A 26,142-nucleotide genomic window follows, 5' to 3' on the forward strand; every position below is an offset into this window, starting at 1 on the left:
AGTAACACTAACACATTCTTCCAGTGTTTATTTTTTAAAAGGTGTGGTTCTTTTTGTTTTTGTTGTTGTTGTTTTTGGTTTTTGTTTGCTTCTTGTCTATCTCACTAACTGAGTAGGTGAAGTGTAGGATAAAGGCCTTCAATGTTTTGTTTCAGATGCCAGTTTTAAAAAAACAAAACACACAAACTTTCAAACAGTTCGGACTAGTACCGCTTTTCTTCTTCTTTTTAGGTTTTTTTTTTTTTAATTATTTTTGTATTTTTTAACACTGATGAATTTAGATTTTCTTTTTTTTCCTTAATCTCTTTTTCTTTCTTCCTTGGTTATTTTTACTTATTTGTTTATTGCTGTTTCAGGGATATCTTTTAGCTGCATTTGCAAGATTTTACGATCATGTTGGAAAGTTGTTCAATTTTGGGTGTTTTGCCAATGTAGTACAGGATGGTGAGGGGTTCTAAATCCTGGGACACGCAGCATGGAGAGGCAGATGCTTCTGGATTTATGGTGTTATACAAACTGAGTACCTGGAAGAAGAAAGAAAAAAAAACTGGGATGAAAACATTTATCATTGTGTCCACAAATCAATGCCTATCTCCATCTCTAGCAACCCCTATAGGGTTTAAGCCAAAATCCAGTGAAGTAAGTGGAAAGGCTCCCATTGACTTCTATACTCTTTGGATTAGGCCTATAGCCCTGGTCACACTTTACACTTTAACAATACATCTCATCCCATTTGTTTTCCTTGCCAAATACAACTTCATGCTTTCTACCTCACTCACCCTGTGCCTATCATCAATAGAGGCCAATATACAGCAAGATATCCTTTCCTGCTACAACAGACTTCTAAAAATCTGTTCCATAGCACTTTCCATCTAGAAATATCATTCCAAACTCTGTTCAGTTTTGTATCGTGTTGTGCCAGCTTGTAAACCGTCAGGGGTACGGCTTCTGGCACAGATAATTCACCGTACAACACTGTGTGTGACTGCAGGCTTCACAAATTATAATGGATAACACATTTGATGCTCAGCATTCTTTTGCTTTGAGGATCTCTTATACCCTTGAGGAGCTGTCCCATTTATTTAGATTGTTAGTTTCTTGGGACAGAGGCTTTGTCCTCTTACTTGGCTGCAAAATACTAGGCAATAAAATGATATAAGTAAATCATAATGAGTGTGCAAAACTTCCATTAATGGTAAATAAGCTTAGTCAGAGTTGAATGGAAACGTTTTTTATCTGCCAAGAAGTGAGTTGAGTTCATGCTCTACAATGTTTTAAAGTGACAGTGATACATAGTAATCAATTGCTGGAGGAGAAAGGCACACTAAACTTAGGTCTTGGCAGGTGAGTAAGAGAGGAAATTCTTTTAAAACTATTTTATTTGCACATACATTGACCTGATTTGTGCACAGATATTGGTATTTTTCCAAGGATACCCAGGGAGACTACCTTGGAAGTTCAGCCCTTTAAATCCAGATGTATTAGATGTACATTACATTCTGTTAACAGGATAGGCACTGAAAGAGCCATATTTATGCTTTCAGATTTTAGTTGACTGTTAACTGATGTTGGTTTTGCAAGTGCATCAAAAGGAGAAGTGAACCCTTCATTGAGTTAGGCATTGCTTTGTTTTTCTCCCATGCTGCTATGTCCATTATTGCTGCTATGGATTAATTGTGACTTTGATAGCAAAATTCTTGCCTGGAACCAACTACGGCCAAGTTAGCAGCTTTCATGCCACAGAAGATGCACATGCAGAATGGTTTTCTCTAAGGGAAGTATGTAGGTTACCCACTGATGATACACAGGTATTTCCGAGGATGCCATTAATGTGTTAGTTAAATACTAAGTGACCTTTCCCCAGAGCTTCAGCACAGGGTTCGCAGCTAAGACAGAAGTCCCGTTCAGTGCAGCAACACTAACTACTTTATTAAGCAACCTCTAACTTGTTGGGTAACTGTCCAAACCACATATTTGTGACCATGACAGTTTTTCTTCCTTAAAAAACAAGTGCTGCTCCAAACTTTGCATACTACTTCTGTGTATCAGAGGGAATTTAGACTCCTCTCTTGCATCTGAGCCTGCTGACACCACTGGACTACATGATGCAGCCAGCCAGCCACACATATGCAGTGCATTGTTTATATTCAAGATCAACACAGGCCTGGACTATAAGATTTTCTCATACTAGAGAAAATAAGATTACTGTTCAGTATACTGAAATCCAATTGCTTGCTAATGCTAATCTCATATTTTAAGGAAGGTCTGAGGAATGGGAGCCATCATTCTTGGTTTGAATCCAGCTGCAGATTCCATGGCACAATGCTGAAGAGTCACTCATCAGGAGACGAGTTTAACTTTTCACATTTACTGAATCTTAACAATAGACCAAAAGCTAGGTAATAAATTGCATCTATTCAGTTTTTAGGAAACTTGTGAAAGGTGGCAGATCAACAGCGGTAACCAAATCCCTCCAGTTATCCAAACAATAGCTAAGGTCCAACCAGTGGCAGCAAACGCTTCCCCATGCGGATACCATGCTTTTGCAACTTTGTAGGTGTAAGAAAGGGAATCCTTTGTGGAAGCTCCATTTTCTCAGGTAGTCTAGCAAAACTAGAACATATTAACCTCCAGAGACAGCAAGGCAAGGCCCAGCTTGTCAGCTGAACCAGTGGTGAAACTCAGGCACTCTCTCCTTGATGTTTATAACATGTGTGATGCATCCGTATGTCACAGTGATGGGCTCATTATTATGATGAAATTCACTCCCATGCAGAGGGCCAGCAAAAGGTCACATAAGTCCCACTTAATCTCTAAATAGAGGCCTTGCACTGGTCCCCTCTACAGGGCTGAATTTCACCCTAAGAAAATCATTAAAATAATACATGTTTTGCACTATGAAAGCTTTTGGCATTTGGGAGCAAGGATGATATAATTCAACCCAAGGTTTTTACATAGATGTTCTAATACAAGTCACATGAATCAAAGTTCTCAAAAGGCAGGACTTACTCTGCTGTGCTGAGTATCTGAGCTCCATAAATATGGACAGGCTCCTGCACAAAAATTAGCATGATACCCTTTAGGTTCATGAATCCATTTCCAGCCAAGATCCCTCTTGAAGTCAATATAAAGTTGACGCAGGCAACAATTATCCTGCACATTTCTGGAAATAAAAATACAGACAAATGCATTGGTCAGAATCACAATATGTGTGTGTGTGTGTGTGTGTGTGTGTGTGTGTGTGTGTGTGTGCGTGCGTGTGAGAATCCATTTAATTGCTTTCTGCATAATGCTTTACAGGTGAGCTCAACCCTGACTCTCATACTAATTCACACTGTAAGATTCCATACAGTGCCCAAGCAATGATTTCAATTCCAAGTACTAAGGACCAAATCCCGGTCTCACTGAAGTTAGACCCATAGATGCCTCACTACTGATGTTAAGATACAATTTGACAGGTTATCCCATGTACAGGGGAAGCACTAATCAGTCACTAGTCTACCAATGTTGAAACAGAGGCATACATTTGAGAAACTAATCTATAGTTGTCTCCTGTGTGGAAACAACAGTGTCTGGGAGACTTAAGGTTTTGTGGCTCTGCAATGGGGAAACGTGCAGGGCGACTGACCAACCCCTATGGAATTATGTGACTCAGCTGTAATTCTTTAAACCATGGCATGTTGGCAGAAGCTACACTCCTGGGATTCAAGAAGAAAAAGAAACAATTACTTAGAAACCAATAGTAGCTCAGAGTATCCTGGAATGCAATGCTTAGCCACAATTATTTTTGCTCGCATATACAACTGTTTGCCAGATTTAAGATCAGGAAGGACTGTTTCCCCCAGGTCATACAGGTACAGACTCTGCCAGGGTGAACTTCTTCTGAGGAGGTTAGCATCCTCACATGAACTATTTCCCGTGATTACATGACTGGTGTGGTTGGGGCCTAGTACTGGTGGATCTTGATTTCCTGTTTTCTAAAGGTCATGAGCGCTCTCAACTCTCATTAACTTCAATGGGAATTGCAGGTGAGCATCTCCTATTAGGTTCAGATCCCATATGAACATGTCGGTTTTACTACAGACTGACCTAACCTGTCTGAGAGTTTTTTGTTTACACTTAGTAAAAAGAAATTTATCAAATCATGTGAGAAACAACCCAAGTTGTTACATCTTTAGGCATGTAGGAGTAAATATAAGTAAACTGACTTTATACATATATTTACCTAAAACAATAGGCAGCATCTAAAGCACGCTTCTTCCGCCGACTGGGCTGTTGCGACTCAAGTCTGTAGGAGGGTAATAACATTAGCAGAAGATGTGGGGTCTTCCCACTGTATTTTTTCCTACTGGACCTGAAAGCTTTCCCATCACCACTGGAATATATGTAGGAGTCATCAATACCTTCAAAAAATACATTTTGGTGATAAACATTGTGTTGCTTTTTCTTCACAAATTATATAAACCATCTCTTTAAGAAAAATCTCTCTCTTAGAAAACCGGTGGTGAGGACATCAGCTGGGTGTGTCATGGGGGCAGGGAATCACAACCTGAGATCTCTGCACTAAGGTATATATAGCACCATGTACCCTCATGTTTGACATATTGGCCTTCCCCCAATTTTAGTCCATCTTAATGGCTTTTTGAAGGCAATTAATAGACCTATCAAAATTAATGATGAAACAGACTTATTGGATCATCCACCCATGTAGGAAAGTCCAGTTTCTAGTCTACGCTAGTTTTAAATGACCCACATGATGATGCTTTTGCCACTTTGTGTGGGAGACCAATCCAATGGAATCTCACTTTTTCAGATTTATAGCTTTTAAGGCCAGAAGGCATCATTAGATCATCTCTTGACATTTCACCTACACTTTTCTTTGCTTAATTTCATTCCATTATTCCTGTTTTACCCCATTATGCTATCTGAGCAATTCCTCTTCCTTTTTCATATCTACATCTTTCAAATACTTGTACACTCTTCTCCTATCTTCCATATTACTAACCAGTACATATTATTTTGTTCTGCTAATCTTTCTTCATAAATCAATCCTTCCAGCCCCTTAATCTGGTACATACATGGCAGTGGGGACTTTAAAATAATTTTACTGGAACTAGAGATCACTGATATTTGGATTAATTAAATTTTTTTGGAAGCCATTGACAATGATCTTAGATCACTACTAGTCTTATTCATTAGGATAAAGGACTTCAACAGATACAACAGAACTTTGGTGAATACAACATTGTAGGTCATGTATACAAATTTCGCACATACTGTATAGTTCTTCCCCAAATGATCTATGCTACAGTTAAGAGTTAATGCATATTGAAATGTTACATCAGAGATATAACCAAGTGAAAACACCCAGGTGCAATTGGAGCCATTAGCATCCCCCGAAAGATTTGGGAGTCCATTTGCAGGTACTCACAAACAGCAGGGCCTGATATGGTTTTACATCAGCCGCAAAAAAATTACCCTTCCAAAAATGGTATCTTGTGATCAGCCAAACAATGTCTGGCACCAGGACATTCTTCATGTTTCGTGAATGGCTCTTCTGCCCTCCAAATTCAAGATGACATTACTCATTTTTTGGGGAAATGGAAAGCGAAACACCTGACTACTGTCTTGTGTATACTAGAGAATTTACCATGTTAAGAACTGCTTAGTCCCTCTTGCACACTTGTAAAACACATCCTGTTCACAGACAAAAGTGCTGCAAACAGTTTGCATGTGCTCTAAACACTGTCTGGATTAGACCTGCCTACACCAGTGCTAATCAATGGTTTAGTCTGCACTATTGTAGCCTGCACCATTTTACTGCCAGTGTGGACAGCAATAAAATAGTTCAGACTGAAACAGTTCAGTCAATACTGTCAGCTCAGTTATGAGCACCAGTGCACTACTGATATCAAAATCTCCCAGAATCCACTGTTTTGGGAGCTGTGCCTTGAATTGTGAGATAGATACTGATAGGGCATTGAAGCTAAACTGGTTTGGAACAGGCTAGCGTAGATGCACTGAACAATTTGTGCTTATGGCAGTGCAATCTCCTTGATTCAGTTGTGGAACAGCTACATTTTATAGTGTTGACATGGCTTTACCCATTTGTCCTCAATCACCCCATTCCCCTGCACCCCCCAACGAAGAGTCAAAGCTCTCTAGTTCATCATCCTCAGGCTCTCAAATCAGTTGTATTTTAGATTTTAAAGAGACCATACAACGTTTGTTATTTCTATCTTTTAATCAGCAAATATCACTGCCCTTTGTACAGCCCTCCCCCCCTCCCCCATTTTTTGTTGTTGTTTTGTTACCTGCAAATCTTGCTTCTAGCTCTTCACTTTTATTTGGGATAATATAATTATTTGAAGGCACGAAGGTGCAGCATGGACAATGTAAACTTATCTTAAATCCAAAGTTCCTCTCTGCAAAACATGAAAGTGGGGGGATCATTTTTACATTTGGAGTGACCCTGAAATAATTCAGGTAATGGAGAGGAGTTGGGGTGGGAAGGCAAGAGAGAAGAGCACTACTTATCACCTTTGTGATGGAGCCATTCGTGTACAGCTTCAGTGACATCAAAAGACAGCCATTCCCCTTCAGCTCTTGTTTTAACTACCTTGCTATCAATGTAGCGCTGTCCTGGTGAAGGTAGTTCTTTGGATTTAACAACCTGAAAGAAACAGTGAACAAGTCAAGACTGTCTGTAGATTACAGTTTTGCAGACTTATCAAAATGGACACTATAAGAGCTTATAATAACACAGTGGTATGCTAATAAATAACGTTACAGAAATCTACACATACACAGGGTAGATAGACATTCAGGCATTTTGACACAAAAATGTATACTAAGCAGTGGTGCAGGATAAGTCTCGATCAGTGGGAGACTTGCTGTTGACTTCAGAGAGCACAAGATCAGGGACTAAGTCATCTGCATATTGTGGTAAAAGTGACATGAAAGATACTGGCAAATGAAGTCTTTTCCATCTATTATTCTGTTTCAGAACCAGTAGTGCATATGGTCCACCACCAGTTACTCTATAGTTCTGTGTAGTCATAGGGACAGTAGAGTTGCCACGTTGCAGTTCATAACTATCCCTAGTGCAATATATCTTACCTCTAATATACCTGATGCTTCAAAAAAGGGTGAGGAATCCCCATATTTGCACCTAGACTTACAAAGAATTTTCCTGGGTAGACACAGAGTAACCACTTAAGTAATCAGCTTATATCCTGAAACAAAAGCACTGTCTTCCATGTAGTTTTCCAAGGGAAATCTGGAGAAATGACAGCAACAAAATGCTGCCCTGCACTACAATGCTGCAGAAGTGGTGGAGCAATGGAAATAAACTCCAACATTCAAGTTTATGAGGATAGTCCAACATTGGCCATAATACATATGTTGGGTAAATAAACACATGCACACCACAGGCTAAAAGAAAGCCTGTTTGTGCTTTGTACATTGATGATATTGTTATATTGTTTAAGAACAGTTCATCTGTACATAAGTATTACCTCGTTAGAGCTACTAATGTCTACTCTGACTCAGGGTTACTGGCCACATGAATGCTCATTGTATTACAGACAACTGCAAGAAGATGTAGCTTATGCAGCTGTTTGTAGAGGATGCAGCAAAATGAAGCAGTGTAAATCCTAGTTATATATAGCCTTTTATTCTGTTTATTTTGTATTGTTTAGGATGCTTTTTTTAACCCAAATTTTCATTCCAACTTAGTTTGTATTTTATGCCAACAGGTTTATTACAACCTAGAACTGAGCACACACTTCATTAGAAAAACCCTATTTCTACCTATATAAGATACTGCAGCACATTTCCAGATTCTCAGGTGCAACAAATTCTTCCTCTTATTTCCAAACAACTAAGCAATCACTGCATTGCATACAATCACAGATTCCTTCCATATCTAGGAAAGAAAACTTGGACATATGGCATCTGTGAACTGTCCAGTTCCCCGCCATTACTAAACTGATGCTTTTTTTTCATTCAGGAAGCTGGAATGTCATGCCATGTTAAGTACATTTTAATCAAGACCTAATGATAACATCAGTTTGCACCCATTGGTATGCCAGTTCCATGACTTCATGGATTTTTTCCCCACAGTCTGAATCCATCTCTAAAATGAATGATAGACAGACATATTCATTTTTTCATCCTGTATTCTCAACCCAAGTCAGCACTTTGCTGGTACATAATCAGCAAATGAGATAGTAAAATTCACCTGAAAAAATCATGGACAACAGGAACGAAAATAGGCCATGTGATTGAAATAGGTTTTTCATCATGAAACAAAGGGAATTAGTCTAGTCTCAGATACTGACCCAGATGCAGTATTTCTCCACTGACTTCATTGGAGCCTCTGCATGCCATGGATCAGAGAATTGTATTTGGATCTCTCCTCTCAGAAAGCAGCCCTGTCACTGAATTTGCCTCTTAACAAGAACAACAGTCTGGTAAGTTCTTATTCCAAGGAAGGAGCCTTTCTTTCTCCCACAGATTCCTATTGCAGGACTAGGAGAGAAGGGGTACACAAGATGCTATTGGTCCAATCCTACAAGCTGCTGAGTCCCTCCCAGAAATGGGTGAACTTCTTCAATGGGGACTGAGGGCAATCGGCACCTCTCAGAACTGGAGCCTATTTTTTCATAATGCATTCTTCAAACTAAGTGTTCACAAAACTCTACAGCAAGCGAATGAAGGCAGCAAAAAGGTTCCCATTCCTCAACTGTGCCTGAGGGGGCTGAGTGAATCAGTATTTACAGCTGCGAAAATCCAATGGCAGCACAGATATAACTTTGGGTTCCCTTGGAATTATATTGGGTCACTTCAAGTGTTCCTAAGAAGACAACACAGCTGTCATGCTGCATGGATGAATGGATGGATGCTTCTCAGGAGACAGCAGAAGAGGACCCAGCACTTCTGCTCATCTCCGCCCTTTTGTGCAGTCACACCTCACAGCAGGTTTGACTCTTCATATCATCATATGTTTCTAAAGTGCAAAATGTGCAAAAAGCCATTTGCTAATGCAAGTAGATTTGATATGGTTGGCCTGAGACAAATTAAGAATCTTCAGGTGAGCCCTGAGAGGGTAGAGGGAACTGGCCAAGGGAGGGAATCAGTCCCCAAAGAGCATGTCTTCCTACCCTCTTTCTTCCCATCTCCCCCATGACAGCCTGCTGGCAAGTGGAACACTGTATTCACCAGGCATGAGAGACAGAGCATATTTCACTCGCCCTGCACATATGGTAATGCATTGAAAGCCAGTCTTGCTCTCAGAACTGGAAGTATTATGAGAAATGTGTAGAAACAGTAGAATGGGAATAATTCAGTGTGAAGGTTACGTGACCATCATTACATTATTAGATCAGGAGACTTATCTCCTCCTTCCATTCACAGCATCTGCAGGAAGAGCAGAAAGCTATGGCACCTCAGGCCGGGTTATTAATTCGCAAGCTAAGCAGTGCTCAGCTAACCTATGTTATCAGTATCGCTGGTTAAGCAGTCAGACTTGAAAAGTACTTGGATGGGAGGCCTCCAAGCACTATGGGTGCTGCTTTAAGTGATATTGGTGAATCAGCAGGAGTGTTTCTGTCTTCCCTCTAGGTTGAATCAGCACCCCCAGGTGGTGTTAGGAAGATACATAAAATCAGTGCCCTGACTGCTGGTGATCAAGAAAGACCCCATGACATATTTTTCCCCGAGGGGTAAGGGCACACTAGCCCCACCAGCCAAATACCAGTATGGATCGTTACAATCTACTGACCAAAATTCCTCCTGCACTTTCAGTTGGATAAAGTATTCTTCACTTCCTTTCCTACACTGCAGCATAGTATTGTTGTGCACTCTGAAGCAGTTACCCAGTGGGAGACAAAGTGACTCCTCTTTCTAGATAGTGCTTGGGAATCCTTACAGGAAAAAGGTGTTCTATAAATGAATAGAGATTATAACACTCCACATCTTCTCTCCTATCTTACCCTGTTGTCCTTCTCTCATACTTTTGCTGTGCACTTTATTTCTGGTATTTCATACCCCACAATGGCAACAGCCTCTCCACTTTCCGTACACTTCCCTAGGACCTGCCATCTCTATCCCCTACTCTTTAAAGCCCATTCCTTTTGGGAAGCTTTTCTTTCTATGCTGCTCTCCCCTCTGATAATGTCTTAGCACCTTCTCTGACCTGAAATATTGTCTTGTGACTTGCATGCGCATGAGTTAGACCAGGGGTGGGCTAACTTTTTGGCCCGAGGGCCACATCTGGGTGGGGAAATTGCTTGCAGGGCTGGGGCAAGGGGTTGGGGTGCAGGGGCAGAGTGTGGGAGGGGGTGCGGTGTGCAGGAAGGGGCTCAGGGCAAGGGGTTGGGCGGGCATGAGGGGGCTCACGGAAGGGGGTTAGGGTGCAGGAGGGGTGTGGAGTGCAAGACGGGGCTCAGGTCAGGGGTGCAGTAGGAGTGCGGGGTGCAGGAGGGGGCTCAGGCAGGTATTTGGGGTGCAGGAGGGGTGCGGGATGTGGCAGGAGGCTCAGGACAGGGAGTTGGAGGGGCAGGGTGCAGGAGGGGTTCAGGCTCCGGTCCGGCGCCGCTTACCTAGAGTGGCTCCAGAGCAGCAGCAGCGCACACCAGGGCCAGGGCAGGCTCCCTGCCTGCTTACCTTGGCCCCGCCACTCCGGGAAGTGGGTGGCACCACATCCCTGCGCAGCCCCTAGGGGTGGGGGGGAATGCAGAGGGCTCCACGTGTTTCCCTCTCCTGTGGGTACCTCCCCCGAAGCTCCCATTGGCCGTGGTAACCCGTTCCTGGCCAATGGGAGCTTTGGGAGAGGTACCCACAGGCAAGAGCAGTATGCGGAGCTCTCTGCCGCCCCACCCCCAGGGGCTGCAAGGACGTGCTGTGGCCTATTCCCAGAGTGGTGTGGCGAGGGGTCCAAAGCCCGAAGGGGCCAGATCTGGCCCTCGGGCCGTAGTTTGCCCACCCCTGAGTTAGACTATGAGTCTTTGGGGCAGGGACCCTGCCTGTTTAAATTATCTGCAAAGCACCATGTACTTCCACATACAAATGGAGGATAGAAGAAAATAGTGGAGTGAGAAAGGAAAGACATCAATGACTCTGGAGGTGCAGAGAGGGGCATTGAGGTAAAATCCCCACTTCCTAAATCAATCACTTCACGTGTCCCTCTAGAATCTCCTCTAATTCCTCCCTCTGAACAGCTACAAAGAGTCTGATCTTCATTTGGATCCCAACCTGTTTTTTTGTGCAGTATCACCTGTGTGTGAAGGTGACAGATTCAATCACATGCAGGCTTAGGAGACAGAGAGAATTTACATGTACAAAACCCCATCACCCACATGTACCGGCGATACATGCACACAGGGGTCAGTGACAACGCTCAAAAGCATCCATGCACAGGTCTGTGCATACACAGCTTTATCGGTGTACGAGTGAAGCTGCCTTTGAAAATCAGGCCCAAGCTAGGCAAAAGGAGAGTGAAAGTTCTGTGAAATACGTGCAGCTTATAAAGAAAAGTGTGTGAATGATCTTGTGTGTATATAAAGTGCTTTTCTGGTCTAGCTTCCACGTAGGCTCGCACCATCATAATTTTTAAAAGGGTTACTGCAGAATAGTACGGCATGCAAGTGCATATGGTCACGTGATGGAAAGATTACCCAGGTAAGAGGACTGTATCCAATAAAGTTCTGGATAATTACACATAGTATCACTTTTATTTGCTGATTGCTTTGACGTCTGAGAGCAATTTCTTGTTTTTCCCCTGCTCTCTTTTTGCGTACGGTACCCCTCTGTAAAGGCAATGGCTGGGAGAAATGTCTTTGCTAATCTCTCCAAGATCCCTATTACTGTTGTATCTGAGCGCCTTATAATCTGTAATTTATTTATCCTTAAGGGATGGGGTTATTCTAGACCAGAGGTTCCCAAACGTGGGCCATTCCTTCAAGGGCTCATTTTCTATGGCACTGCCAAACATTCTGGACCAAGTTTCTTTTTACAAACTCATGAATTGAAGGCACCTTAACAATTCACAGGGGGTCTCTTGCCCTGTTGCCTATGCTTTACATCAGGTATGGTCATGTACTATCATGTACCCTGTGAAAGAATTACACACACTGTAGTTCATTTGGAGAAGTTAATGAAGCAGCATAGACAGAAACATGCATAAGACCTCATCTACCTGCACATGTTTAATGAAGCCTAACTCACGCTGATGAGCACTCGCAGGACTAGTCACAGGGATTTCAAAGGGGCTACTCACAGGAATAAATCCTCATGGATGCAAATAAGGGTTCCACTGTCTCATAGATTCATAGATACTAAGGTCAGAAGGGACCATTCTGATCATCTAGTCTGACCTTCTGCACAACGCAGGCCACAGAATCTCACCCACCCACTCCTGTAACAAACCCCTCACCTATGTCTGAGCTATTGAAGTCCTCAAATCGTGGTTTAAAGACTTCAAGGTGCAGAGAATCCTCCACCAAGTGACCCGTGCCCCATGCTACAGAGGAAGGCGAAAACCCCCCAGGGCCTCTTCCAATCTGTCCTGGAGGAAAATTCCTTCCCGACCCTAAATATGGTCATCAGCTGAACCCTGAGCATGTGGGCAAGATTCACCAGCCAGATACCCAAGAAAGAATTCTCTGTAGTAACTCAGATCCCACCTCATCTAACATCCCATCACAGGCCATTGGGCCTATTTACCATGAATAGTTAAAGATCAATTAATTGCCAAAATCATGTTATCCCATCATACCATCTCCTCCTTTGCAGATTACAGTAGGGCATCTTTGCAAAATACACCCAAGGCACTGTAAACAAACGGGGCATTCACAATTATGCTGCTTATTGCCTACAAGACCCCAAAGTATTATATCTTATGCTGAAATTGTATAGTGGTGGTAGCATAAGGACCAAAAACCCCTCTCTCTGCCATTCTCCATTCTGTTCTTGCTCTCACCAAATATGCTGCTCTTTACTAATTCTATAAAGAGACTCACTATAAAGTTTGAACAGTTATGAATTAACCCTGAAGCTCAAAGGGTTGCATTCACTTCTCAGCAAGGAGGGATATATGTAGGCATCTCCCCATCCATTGTGAAGACAATAGGCTTTTCTGAGACTGGAATTACAAAGAGTAGGGTCACTATATTCAATGATGAAGAGGGTTCAAATTTCATCACAGATAGATGTTAGAGGAAACTACAAATGCATTTCTCGTACAGGCTGTACTCTCAATTGCTGTTGCCATTCGTTCTGCTTTGTTTTTAATAGACACCACAGTGCCTTAGCTTTTAAAAAGACATTAAAAAAAAAACTAGACGAACAAGACAATTAGCTGAAATCATTAAAATCTTGGAAGATAAACCTGCTTAGTGCATGTATGAGTCTACTCACTCCCAAGAAAGTACTGCATTTTTTCAGTAAATAACTAGGCAAAACATATCAGCTGCCAGTGTAAAAACTGAAGACAAGGATTGTCTTATTCTGTGTTTTGTAAAGCACTGTGTACATTTACACTGCTATTTATATGATAATAAACAATAATGGAGAGTTTCTGAAAGTAGTAGAAACACAGCTCTTTTTTCAAGATAGACCAGATCTTAAGATGGTGTAAAGCAGTGTGGCTCTGTTTCACTTCAGTGGAGTTATGCTGATTTTCACCAGCTGAGGATCTGAATGTCTAACTTTTTAAACAGTGCAAATACAGAAATGCTGTTTTAACCTTTTCATTGGCCTTTTCACACAGTAAGTGGCAAAAATAGGGGATGAATGAATGACTTCTAAAACAATAACAAAACAATAAAACAGCATATTCCCTTCGCCACACACAGAAAAAAGTAAGAATCCCACAGAGAGACAGATGGAACCTCTCTTCAAATAACGCTCTTCAGATAATTAGAAACTCTCTTCAAATAACTAGAACTCCAAAAGCAACTTTCTTAGAGTAAATATAGTTAAGCTGCAAACTAGAACCTGATCCTGCAAACACTCACTCATCTGTATAACTGTACATACATAGATAGTCCTATTAACTTTAGTTGGACTATTCAACTGCATAGTTATCCAGAGGCATAAGGGCTTCCAGAATCTGGACTGTAGTATAATCCAGGTATGGTAGCTTGGCCAACAGTTGCTGGTATTCAGCTACTACATTAAAAAAAATGAAAGAACAGAAAAAACTATAAACAAGTATTCCAGGAACCTTGTAATTTATTACTAGGTAATTTTGGCTAATAAATCCATCATCTCATTAAAAAAAAAACACACAACTGCGGTTCAGCAATGACTATATACAAATGCAGACTGATACTGTGCTTTTGTACATCAATTAAAGCCTAGAAAACTCTGGTCACACATCAAAGGCCAAGCTTTAACAATAATGAGGGTATTTTATATCTGGGGCTGGGTAGTACAGTCACTAAGTATTAGGAAACATTTTTGGCAATTTACTCTTCCTTTAAAAAAATGCTGAACAATTTTCAAAACACAAAAATCAAATGGCAACCTTAAAATAACTATCTTGTCTGCTATGTTACCACCTTAAATAGGTTACAACTATAATCAATTAAGGTGGGTTTTAGCTCTTTTTTGAAATAGCAATATGGGTATTCTCTTGTAAAAACCTGTCAATAATCTGTTTCCCCTCTCCTGATCTCCTCCTTCCAAATACTGTTGGCTCACTTATAAATTCCTTCCTTTCGTCCTCTCCTCGGCTGCTTCAGACATCTCAGACTGTTTTGTATTACAGCATCTTGGCAGACTCACTAATTCTTCCCTTACTTATCAGTCAATATCCTTTACTTCATGGTCCTTTGTCAATAACATAAATAACCTTCTTTCAACTATTTATCCCTTGTACTGTACAGCCCTAAACAATGACAAATTATGTACTGATATTGATCAACAGAGGAGCATAAGAGATAAGATCACTATGCATAACACCATGGCTGTAAATGGTCACTCAGGATAACTGCTTTTACAGTTTACACTGTGACCCAGGTAAGATGCCAAGAGTCAGCAGATGCTATCTCATCCTGTGCAATATATGTGAAAAGGTTTCCAAGTTCTGACATATGCAGCTTTTGGTTCCTCTGAAGTGTGTGCCACTTGCTATAGTGAGTAAGAGACTCATTCCCTGTCAGATCCCAGATTTCACTGATATTCTCAGACAGTCCTCTTTGACTTCACTCCACCCTTTCTAAGGAGTAAGGTTGAGAAACCAACCTCCATGTTAGTCCTCAATTTGTCCTCACTCTACTGCCAAATTCAGGAACTGGGATCAAAATCTTGCACTCTAGCAAGAAAAATGTATATGTTTATTGCAAACTACTTTTATCTTTGATTGCTCTTCTCCTTCTCTTCTTTAATGATTCTGTGTGAAAGTTCATGTGGTCAATTAGCTGTGAAAAACTTTCGCAGCACATTTCACAAGATCCCCACTATCTGATAAAACCGATCTAAATGTATTTGCTTGTTTAGTGGTTCTCACCATCGGCACAAGAGATCAACCATTTATTTTCTATAAGATTTGCTGCATCAATTTTCAAGATTTTTCTGGAACAGGTTTTGCAAAATATTCAGAACCAGTATCTGCTCTCTGATCCATACAACCCTATGCAATATTATAGACCTACAAGGGTCTATGGCCTTGATCCAAAATCTCACTTGAAGTCAATGAGGGTCTTTCCACTGACTTAGTGGGTACTGGACAGGCTCTAACTGAGGGCAGAACCCAGCCCTTAGAAACTAACACATGAGGTGCAGAGTTCTTGCCAAAATCCAAAGTACAAAGTACTTGCCAAAATGTTTTTAAAATCTATAGCACTCTGATACATTTGCTTGGAACTTGCCAGACACGTTCTTCATGCAAGCTTCCAAATAAAGAGAACATATTGCTCACAGACCCAAATCCTGTTTATATCTACGGGCAATGCAGCTGCACTGAGCACAATAACTGCCTAGTTACATCGGCCTGCTAGTTGTTTGAAGGTATGGAGGAGGGATGCGGGAGTGGTTAAAGCAGATCAAAAAAGGAAGCTGACCACCACTTCAGGTGGTCATCGTGGACAGGTCACTAAATGTGGTGATACAGCACTGTATCATCTTGTGGTGATGGGATGGGCCATGCAGAAGGCATCCCTATCCTCCAAGGAAGGCCCAAATGAAGGTTATACATGAGTGGGTACAATGTGTGGCGCTGGGGAGACATCCCTGGTTTTCCTCAGCCTCTTTTCTACAAATGCATGTTTTATACTTAACCAGGAGGGAAGACTCTGCATTGTGTAAGCAACAAACAGGAAAGGATGACCGGGAATCCTTCTCCTGGAAGATTTTGAAATACTCAATGCAATTTCCTGCAGTTTAGAGGAAGATTTTAAGATAGCTCAGAAGCCAGATCAAAATGAAGCAAAACAAAAAAATCCTGTACATTTATCTAGCCATTTAACAGTAACTTGCCAGAGGCAAGTTATGTTTTATTAAAGTACCAACAACTAGGAGCCAAAGCCAACAAAGTGAGAATGGGTTTTCCACTCTCCTATCCCTACCCTCAGAGTTCTGTGCGATCATGTGCTCATCTCCCATCTAAAATTAGGTCTTTCCTGCTGCTCCTATAGTCATGTCCCTGACATCTATAGCTCACATTCTTGTACATTTTATTGCCATACTTTAGCACCATACTTACTATCCAATTTCAAATATTTTGACTTACTACATCTCCCAAGATCCTGACTGGCTCCATAAGTCACTCCTCTTTGTTCCTTTCCATCTCTCGGTTTGCCTTGTTTTCCTTAAACTCCAGTTTCCCCTTATGATTAACTTTCCTCCCATCCAAATCTTTACTCTGTTCCACTCCAATTTTCTTTCAACTCTTCCCGCCAGGCACCTGCTCTTTCCACTGCAACTTCTTCAGATTTCCCTGCCTAGGGAGTTCTTATTTCATGGGAGAAGGGGATCTGTGTTCCTGCACGCCAGCGAAAGAAGGGGGTACCTTTCTTTCTTCTTTTAGCAGAGAAGGGGTCCCTGTGCTCTGCTTCACTCTTCCCTTATTTTTGCTTATGCCTGGGTCCCTTTTTACAAATTATTCTAGCTCCCAAGCCAGAGCTGTGCGGCAGAAGCCCTTTCTCTGTAGAGTGGCAAAGGAGTCCTTTATGAATAATAATCAGAGCAAAATGTCAGCTCCTTTTGCCAAGGGACCCCTACACTCTTGTCAGTGCCCAAAAGACACTGTAATACCATGGTGGTCATTCTTATGACCCAGGATTTATTAAACTCTCTTTCTAAATCAGTCATCTCTGTTCCTTAATCAGCCAAAAGGATGACTTTCAACAGCTCAAGGTTCTCTGTCACTAACTAAATTTTTTAGTCTCTAAGGTGCCACAAGTACTCCTTTTCTTTTTGTGAATACAGACTAACATGGCTGCTACTCTGAAATCTGTCACTTCTGAAATTCTCCCCAAAATGGAGGATGAAGCTTTTCCCACCACAACACTACAAAAGAAGTTGAACCACCCAGCTCCTGCTAGTTGGAGGTAGGAACCCAGCCTACAGGGTATTAACTGCTACTTGCTATAAATACTAAATACTATACTGCACCTCTGTATTCAGTTGCTCTGACACTCTTTTGCTTTAATAAGGTATACTTGCCACTAACTGTAAATAATCTCTGTCAGTCAATGGTCTATATTTCCATGTGTAATGATGTATAGTTGTGAATATGTATTCACCTGTGTGAATTTCTAATATGATACAGATTGATTCCCAGACCCTGTCCCCAACAGTTGCTGCAATCCAGCCAGGATATAGCTGCACTTCAGTCGGCGAGGCTAGTTTCCAAAAGCACAATAGATAGTTATATATAAAGTTTTAAAAAAATTAGACTCTGCCTAATCAACCGATATGCATTATTAGTCAGAGGTACTCTATATAAGGACTGGTGTGTGCTAGACTTTGCAAGACAAGTTGTATTTGGAACAAAAGGGAATTATAGTACAAATAGAAAATGGTTAGGCAGAAATAGACCCTGACATACACTTTATACTGACTCGCCACACCTCACCAATTCATTTTTTCCTTTTGCAGGGAAGAAAACCATTATGCCCACATATTCTACGGAGTTTATAGTTTCACAGCATACAGTATATTTGCCATAGTGAAAGCTAAATATCAGATTGCAAGAGTATAATTTCTGGAAAATATCATACAAATTGTGATAACTATCAAAATAAGCTGCTTTATATGTAGTCCATCGCAAAACCAGCCAAGTGAAGTCAAATGCCTCAGGTAAGGTTTATAATAAGATAGGTTGTCCCGGTTCAGATTCCCAAATCCAGTTTCTCTGACCAGTATTTCCCATAGCATGAAAAAAGCATTACTTAGCAAGCCCACTGAATCAATTGGAATTCTCATTCAAAAGAGAAATGAGGCCCCCAGTTCTGTTCTCAGTTACAGTAGGGTTAATATGGGGTTGCTCCACTGAAGTAAATGTAATTACTTCAAATTTACATGAGTGTAACTTGGCCCAAGCTTTTAGTATCTCGTTCTAACTGTACTCCCTAACTGAAAACAAGACAAACCGCTGTCTGAATTGTAAGTGTGGTATTTGGAACACTGGCTGTGGCTTACATTTAAATCTGACTTATAATGGGGTGATATATTCTATGGCCTCATCATTCTATACCTCAAAAGGGGGCCCTTAAAATATTTTAGGTAACTTTGTCTGAAGTGTAGACTCTACTGTTCAGCTCTTAGGGGCTTATCCAATGCCACTGGAGCCTTGGATTGGGCCCTGAGACACAAAGGATAAAATTCTGCTCCCAGTTTCTTCAAATTCTTCATTGTAACCTGATGTCCCCCTTGGGCTCTACCCTGGTGCTGCATGCTTATTTCAGCTTGACTATTTCTTCCTCTAATGTTTCATGTGGTGCATTCCTCTCTTCTACCAGCCTATCAGGTACCCATATATATAGCAGCCTTAGATAGCAGCCACAGTAAGACCAGCATTTCAACTGCATGCTTCCCGATGCTTTATGATGTGTTAACAAAACATGGCGCCGTTTCCACGGGAAGTCATTTTAACATGTTATTGTTTGACAGTCTGTACCTAATAAAGCTACCTTAAAAACAATGCCTCTCAGAACAACTAGAGTGGATAGGAGTCTGCCCTGCTGCACTTTTCACTTCTCCAGCTTTGCTAAGATACCTATTTATTTTTGGAATGCTTATTCATAAAAGTTGGGCCTTTTCAGAAGAGTGCACAGGCTTTATTCATAAATACAGAAGCACCTTAATAAAAGAAAGATGTGCTGAAGTCTTCAAAGCAGACAAGAGCACCGATGAACAAAGACATTCCCATAACATCTGAGCTTTATCTGATCAACTTCTAATAAAGCTGGCATTTGGCATAAATCTTTAAAAACATAGCAAGGGCCACTGGAGGATGCTAGGACTTGTTTATTTAATCTTATTTCTCCTCCAGAAGTACTTTAGCCTCCTAATATTCTCTAAAGTCTTTGTGTACATCTGAAAGTGCATCACGTGAATGCTCTTGAGTTGATGGCTGGGGGGGAGCAGGAAAGATCATTCTCTGGTGTTTGTGGCTGTGCTGTTTTATTTCTTTCCAGCTTCCCACTCTCCAGAGTGCTGATGTTCAGCAGCCACTGTGAACTGATTGAAGGGAGGGTTCAGGGAGGAAAAGGGACAGAAATTATAGCTCTTTTGACAAGTTTAAATCTCTGTGAGTCCATCCACCAGCTACAGGCTTGGAAAGATAGTAGCATCTGTGTAATACAGAAGAAATCTGGTTCCTGTTCCTGAGAGCCTTCCTTTGATGATAAGGATGAAATAGTTAGCACCTGTATAGCACGTCATATCTGCACAGGGCTTTTCACTGATCCTCAGAATGCCACTATGTGGAAAGTAAGTGTTATTATTCCCCTTTGACAGATGGGGAAACAAAGTCAATCAGAGTTACTATAAGTGCATGTCTGGGACCAGCTTGTGGAGTCATGTCATTATCTCAAAAATAAGCTTTCATTTAAAGTTTTTAGCCATCGTGGCTGTAAAGAAAATCTTGAATATATGCCCCTGATGTAACCAATCCAGTCATGTCTACCCGAGTCCACAGGGAGACAGAAACAATAGCTTTGAGAAGCGTAAATTCCCTGTGCATCTCAATGGGTGTTAACTCTGAGATCTATTATGTGACAGGAGGAGAGGAGTGTAGAAGGCCTGGGCCAACCTCTCAAACAGCACACTCTGGCTACTGGGGTAAATATAAGGAGGCCTCCTTGCTGCCAACCCTGCCTCTCTGGGGGTGGGCAAGGGGGTGGCAGAAGGGTCCCCTTAAGGGGAGAAAGGCTCTTGTTACTGCTGCTGGAATAAGAATGGGGCTCCATGCCACTACCCCACCTCTCTGGGAAAGAAGACACTGGCACTATCATATCAAATAGAGGGCTGGAGACCTGGGTGATTTGTGTTTTGGGCATCAAGGGGCTTGATTGCCTTAATAGAGTCCTGAAGTTAGTACCTTTATTGGGCCTTAGCAAAAAGCAGTGCACTCATTTTCTGATGAGGCCTCAAAGGAATGGGTGAGTAGTGTCAATTGAAGATCTTAGGGAAGCAAAGATGCTGCCTTCTATCTTTTTCAGCTTGAAGGGGTGGTTCTGTAAGGTGAGGGACCAGGTACCTGGAGAACTAGCGGGAGAATGCAAGGAAAGTTTATCTTTGTGATAGCTGTCACATGCTACTTTCCTAGTTTTAATCTTTCCCGCCTTTATATATTTGACTGCAACTGTTCTCAAGATAAGACTATGACACTAATTCCAAATATTAGGACCCAGTCCTTCCATGCATGCTCCATTCACTTCTGTCTAACCAGGTTAGAAAGAACACCAACTGGTCCCAGCCCTGGTGCGCATGCTCAAATCATAGCCTCTCTGACTATGAGGTGAAATCTGCTACAGGGCAAAGTTAACCAGGTCTCTTTCTTTTCATGGAGCCCTCCACCCCGCATTTCATCCTTGCACATACCATATTGGGGAACTTCTCCTTCCCCTTGAAGTGGCTCCAGAATCTCCCAACCCCCCTGAATTCAGCTCCAAAGAGGTAGGTAGGGGACTCCCATGCATACTCATTCCTTGAAACTGGTGGGCATGGATGTACTTTTTAAAACTAATGAATAGGATCTCATTAATGCAATGCAACTCTGACACTCAATGCAAATACCCACCCCTGAACTCAGTGGGAGTGGGAAGCTAACAATCAAATTATATATCCCCCATGTGGTATGCAACGCCACATTGTCCCTTCCAGGCTCACTAGTGCTGGCAGGCCTAGCACACTGTCCCTCCACATATCCCACAGCAAAGCAGGAAGTGAGGATTGTATTTATGCATGAAAGGGGAATATGGGAGGTGCAGGCTGACTCTACTAGCAGCCCTGCTGCTCTTGTGTGAGACTCGCTGTCCGTGCATGGGACTGTGTACTAGAAGCAGTGACGGGGCTGGCTGTGAATGTCTCTGCAGACGGTAACTTTCTTTTATTATTGCTCTCTCCTTCCTGCCTCTATCAAACCAGAAGACTTAAGAACCTGCCTCAGCACTCCCTGCTTTACCTCCCATATGCAGGTTCTATTCAAGCTCTCCTCCATTCACAAGACATCTGTCCTTTTTTTTTAATCCCCTTTTCCCCCCACCCCTTGATTTTCCCTTCCTCTCCAGCTCCAACTCTCCATGTTGGACAACAATTCATCTTTGAGCCAACTGAGGCACTTCAAAGAACTGGTCTTCTGAAGACCCCACCAAGTTCCCCTTCTTTTGCTGCCTCCTATTGGGCCTGCAGGTCTTGGGGTGGTCAGAAAGAGAATTTAGCAGTACTTAGAGATGGTGGTCCTCATGTAGGCAGAACCACTAGCGAAGGTACCTTATAGCACAGATTCGCCATTACAGAGCTAGCTGAATGATTGGGGTCAACCCTTTTATTGAGAGCTGTATATAAGGATTGGTATATAAGATTGGTAACTAAGCCTCAGTGAAAAGGAAAATAAAAACCACAAGAGGAGGGAACTGGCCATAAGAATGTCCCAGAGTTTCAGGAGCCTTTAAGAAGTGAATCAGAGTGTCTCACTTCAGTACTCAGTGGACAGGTGGCCACACAAACGCCTCACTCCAATAGGTGTGCTGCAGAGGAAATGTTGCAATTTCAGTTTATCACACTGGGGACCTAAAACTGTATTATAGTCCCAGGCTTGGTGTCTTTAATCAGTAAGTAAGAGCAAAATAATAAGCATGGCCTATTCTTCTCATACAACAACACACACAGCTAGCTGGCTTTAGCCTTCTATTTCTTTGGGGAAGTCTGATTTGATTTCACTCCCATCTAAATTTATTACTGATATAAAACTTTCCCTCATTACCCCCTGCCCAACACAAAAAAAGCAGGCAGCCCTCACCAATAACTGTATATATAAGGCCAAAGTATGTGCATTTTCCCAGGTGTCTATACTTTACCTAGGGCACAAGCTGCTCAAGCCTATACCCCCAATAATGACCTCCAGCTGGCCCTCATTACCAGTCAGGTACTCAGTTAAGAAAAGGCACTTTTTTAACCCTCCTGTCCCTCACTGCCCAAATGAAGAAATTCAATGGGTTTTTAACTCAGGCTGCCTCAAATACACACCTTTCAGGATGCTGATTAGCTACCACAGAAGCACTGTGACAGTAACTCCTGTTGATGGGAGCCAGGTGCCTAAATACCATTGAGGAGCTGGGCCCTTAGAGGAAGTCTCAGTAGGGAGACCAGGTCAGTACACAGACTGAATTACCCTCAGGTAGGGAGATGCATATTGGTGTGGTAGCATAGCGAGCTTGCAATGATCTACCTATCTTGTTTATAAATAGAGGGTTTTGGTCACCTTCATCAAAGACTCACTTTAATTTTTTCTTTTAATGAATGTTACAGAAACTTCAGAATCATATCATATATTTGAACTTATCTCCCACTCCATCACAGGTATCAAATAAAGCCAGGCTCCACTCTACAACCAGCTGCAGTTCTGAACTCCGGCACTCCTGCTGCTGATTTCTAAGAGGATTCTGAGACCCTTGGTTTTGTGAGCTGGGCACCTACAACAGAATTCCACATATCCCTGACCTAAATGATGACTGCAGTGCATACTTCTCATGGCAGCCTCTCAGGGATGATGGCAGCAGAGCTCCAATTTCAAGAAAGCAGCACAAACCCTTAAAGCAAATGTACAGCTCAGTGGCATAAGGGTGGGTAATACCCTTACGCCACTGAGCTGTACTTTACTCCACAAGCAGTCTCACTGAAGTCAATGTTACTGCCCAGAGTCTCTCCTGTGGACTTTACTGGGGTTTAACAGGTGTGGTCCAAGGCAGAATGCCTAGCAGAGAAGCACTGCTACATTAGTATCATGTGGTTCCTGTAATACCCATAAGATAACCAACATACTCCTTTGGTGAGAACTCCTGGGAGCTGAGATCATAAGTCACCATATGATATTAGCTGAAGTGCCTGGTGAACTTTCAGAGTAACCAACAAAAAAACATTTTATTAAAATATAAACAAGTTTCACTAGGACCTATGGAAGAGAGGTGAGAGCATGTAACTCTTTGTCTCTCTCTTTCTGCTTCCTCCTTTCCCTTTGATCTATGTGGCTATCCTATAGAAACTACCCGAGTACCACGAATAAAGCCTCAAATTGTAATCTTGCTTTGAAATGCTATAACTACTTTTGGTAAGGAAGAGTAAAAAGCTCTGATCCAGTTCAGCTGGAGATTAGGCCTGATAACAACAGTCCCATTTATCATATGTAAACTAGTGATTAGATCAAGAGATGGAGAATTAGGATCCTGGATTCTGTTCCTTGCTCTTGCCACTGACTCAGTGTGTTATTTGGGGCAGGTCATGTAGGGTCAAGTTTCATAAGCACCCTCCAATGTTGCATGCTCAACTTTAGACATCTGAGGTCTAATTTTCAAAGGTGCTGAGCACATTACAGCTTCCACTGTATTCAACTGAAGTTGCTAGCTATCCAAATTTGGGGGTGCTTTTGAAAATTGGGTCTTACCTCTTTCTGTCTCATTTTGTTCTATCTGTTTAATTGGGGATAATAAATTTTGTTTACTTCAGAAAGATGCTGTAAGACCTAATTAGTGAATTAGTATTTGAGATTTTGCAATGAAAGGAGATGTAGAAGTGCAAAGTATTATTATTATTTATTAATTTACTAGCCTGAACTGTGAAGACACTTGAAATTAGTTTTTCAATTTAAGATTTTGAGCACATGAAGCCTGATTCTCTCCTCGCTTACATAAGTGTAAACTGGGAATCACTCCACTGAAATCAATGGAGTCATTTGAGAGTGAACCAAAGTAAGACAGCAAAGTATCAGGCTCATGGAATGTTATCATAAGGACTTAGTACAATCATCCACAGTAATAGTCAGAGCTTTACCTGATACAGTTCTATTCGTTGTTCAGATACACGTGCCTTTGAATTCTGCAAACGAAAAACTCTAAACTCTGCCTTCACCAAGTTGGAAGCATTTTTCTCCATCGCTGAGACGTCAAATCTTACGATTCTGTAGTAAAGGCTGTAATAGTTTGGTGGGATGGCATCTGCAAGAAGTTAGTGTAATCTTTTAAAATGATAAAATACATTGTTCTTTCAAAGACCACAACATAAGATAGCTTCAAGAAACAGTAAGGGAAATGTGCGCAGCATGATTCAGTTTCCAACGGCCAATTTAATATCATTAACAATTTAAACAGAAAAATAAACACGTGTTTAACTAGAGGAATAGCAGATTAATAGAGATTAACAAACCATTTCAAACTCGATTTCAGGGCATGCATTTAACCCTGTTCTTTGAAAGTAACAGTGGAAAATCCTGGATGCTTATAAATTGGAGCAAGTTCATGATAGTTGATATCTGGAGAATGACTTCAGACTTGCATAGGCTTAATTGTATTTTCCAAGAAAATAGAATTTAATGGCAAGGACTTTGCCCCATATAGATTTCATTTTTTTCAAAGCCTACAGTAAAAATATCCAGCCCTGTACAATGTGTTTTCTGTTTTAAATATTTTGATTGTATTAAACTGCAAAAATAATTAGAAGGGAAAGGGAATAGATAAGCATGTACAAAAAAGAGAACTACATATCCAGTGACCAACTATCAACAATAAGTGATCAGTGCACAGCAGGAGTTAATTTTATTATACATGAAGAGGATCAGGCAAAAGCACAGGCACTATTTTAACATTTGGAAAAGCTGAACCAAAATCTTAAAAGACAGCATTACAAAAATCATCAGCTTAAATTTCAAAAGGCTTCCTCTTCTAAATCTTATCTGATGTTAACATGGCAAGCACTTACACCCAATTCCATGTAACATGCGTTCAGTGATCGTCATAAGCTGTTCTACCTAATTTTATCCACGAGCACAAACAGCAAACCATGTATAGTGCTACTCCTAGGGGAATTCTGCACCACTGCACATGCTCAGAATTTATGTCCCCCACAGATTTCTTTGCTTTCCCGCAGAAAAATGACTTTCTGACAGGGAAGCAAAGGGAAGCCACAAAAGCAGTGTTGCAACCTTCCTAGCAGTATGTTTTGGGTGCTCACAGCAGCCACCAGAAAGGTAAATCACTGTGGGGCAAGGGGCAGGACCGGCTGGTGGCTCCTATCCTGCACCAGGCTCAGCTGCTAGGCCCGGCTGGGCTGGAAGGGGACGGAACTTCCTCTTCCCCTGCACTGCATCTGGGCTGAGTCAGACCCAGCCCCAGATTTCTCCCCCAACTGCAGGAAGTTCTGCAAACTGCCCCCCCCACCCCACTTCCTGCACCCATTGCTCCTCAGCTACAGGGGGAGGGATCCCTGTACAGGGAGCTGCTCCCCCATCCACCCAACCCAGGCATCCAGACCCCCTCATACTCAGACCCTTCCACTGAACCTCACCCCCACCCATGAGCCCCACTCCCCCAGCATCTGGACCCCCCCCATTAAGCCCCACATACCCAGACACCCCTGTTGAGTTCAGTCCCCCCTACACCCAGGCCCTCCCCCCGCTGGTCCCCAACCATCTTCACC

At 41.9% G+C, this 26,142-nt stretch overlaps 1 protein-coding gene across 1 annotated transcript in view; it reads right to left on the reverse strand.

Annotated features, from left to right (window-relative positions):
* Window positions 1–246: 246 nt before the first annotated feature.
* TGFB2 (transforming growth factor beta 2) overlaps window positions 247–26,142 on the reverse strand; it is a 74,547-nt gene continuing 48,651 nt past the window's right edge. Inside the window, exons 2-7 of the mRNA XM_038397866.2 lie at window positions 24,502–24,665; window positions 6,541–6,673; window positions 6,315–6,425; window positions 4,226–4,403; window positions 3,010–3,163; window positions 247–524 (exon numbers count right to left, since the gene is read on the reverse strand). Coding sequence (XP_038253794.1) covers window positions 366–524; window positions 3,010–3,163; window positions 4,226–4,403; window positions 6,315–6,425; window positions 6,541–6,673; window positions 24,502–24,665 — 899 coding nt within the window. The 3' untranslated portion in view covers window positions 247–365. The remainder of the gene's footprint in view (window positions 525–3,009; window positions 3,164–4,225; window positions 4,404–6,314; window positions 6,426–6,540; window positions 6,674–24,501; window positions 24,666–26,142) is intronic.

This window comes from Dermochelys coriacea, chromosome 3, assembly GCF_009764565.3.
Source record: "Dermochelys coriacea isolate rDerCor1 chromosome 3, rDerCor1.pri.v4, whole genome shotgun sequence".
NCBI lineage: Eukaryota > Metazoa > Chordata > Testudines > Dermochelyidae > Dermochelys > Dermochelys coriacea.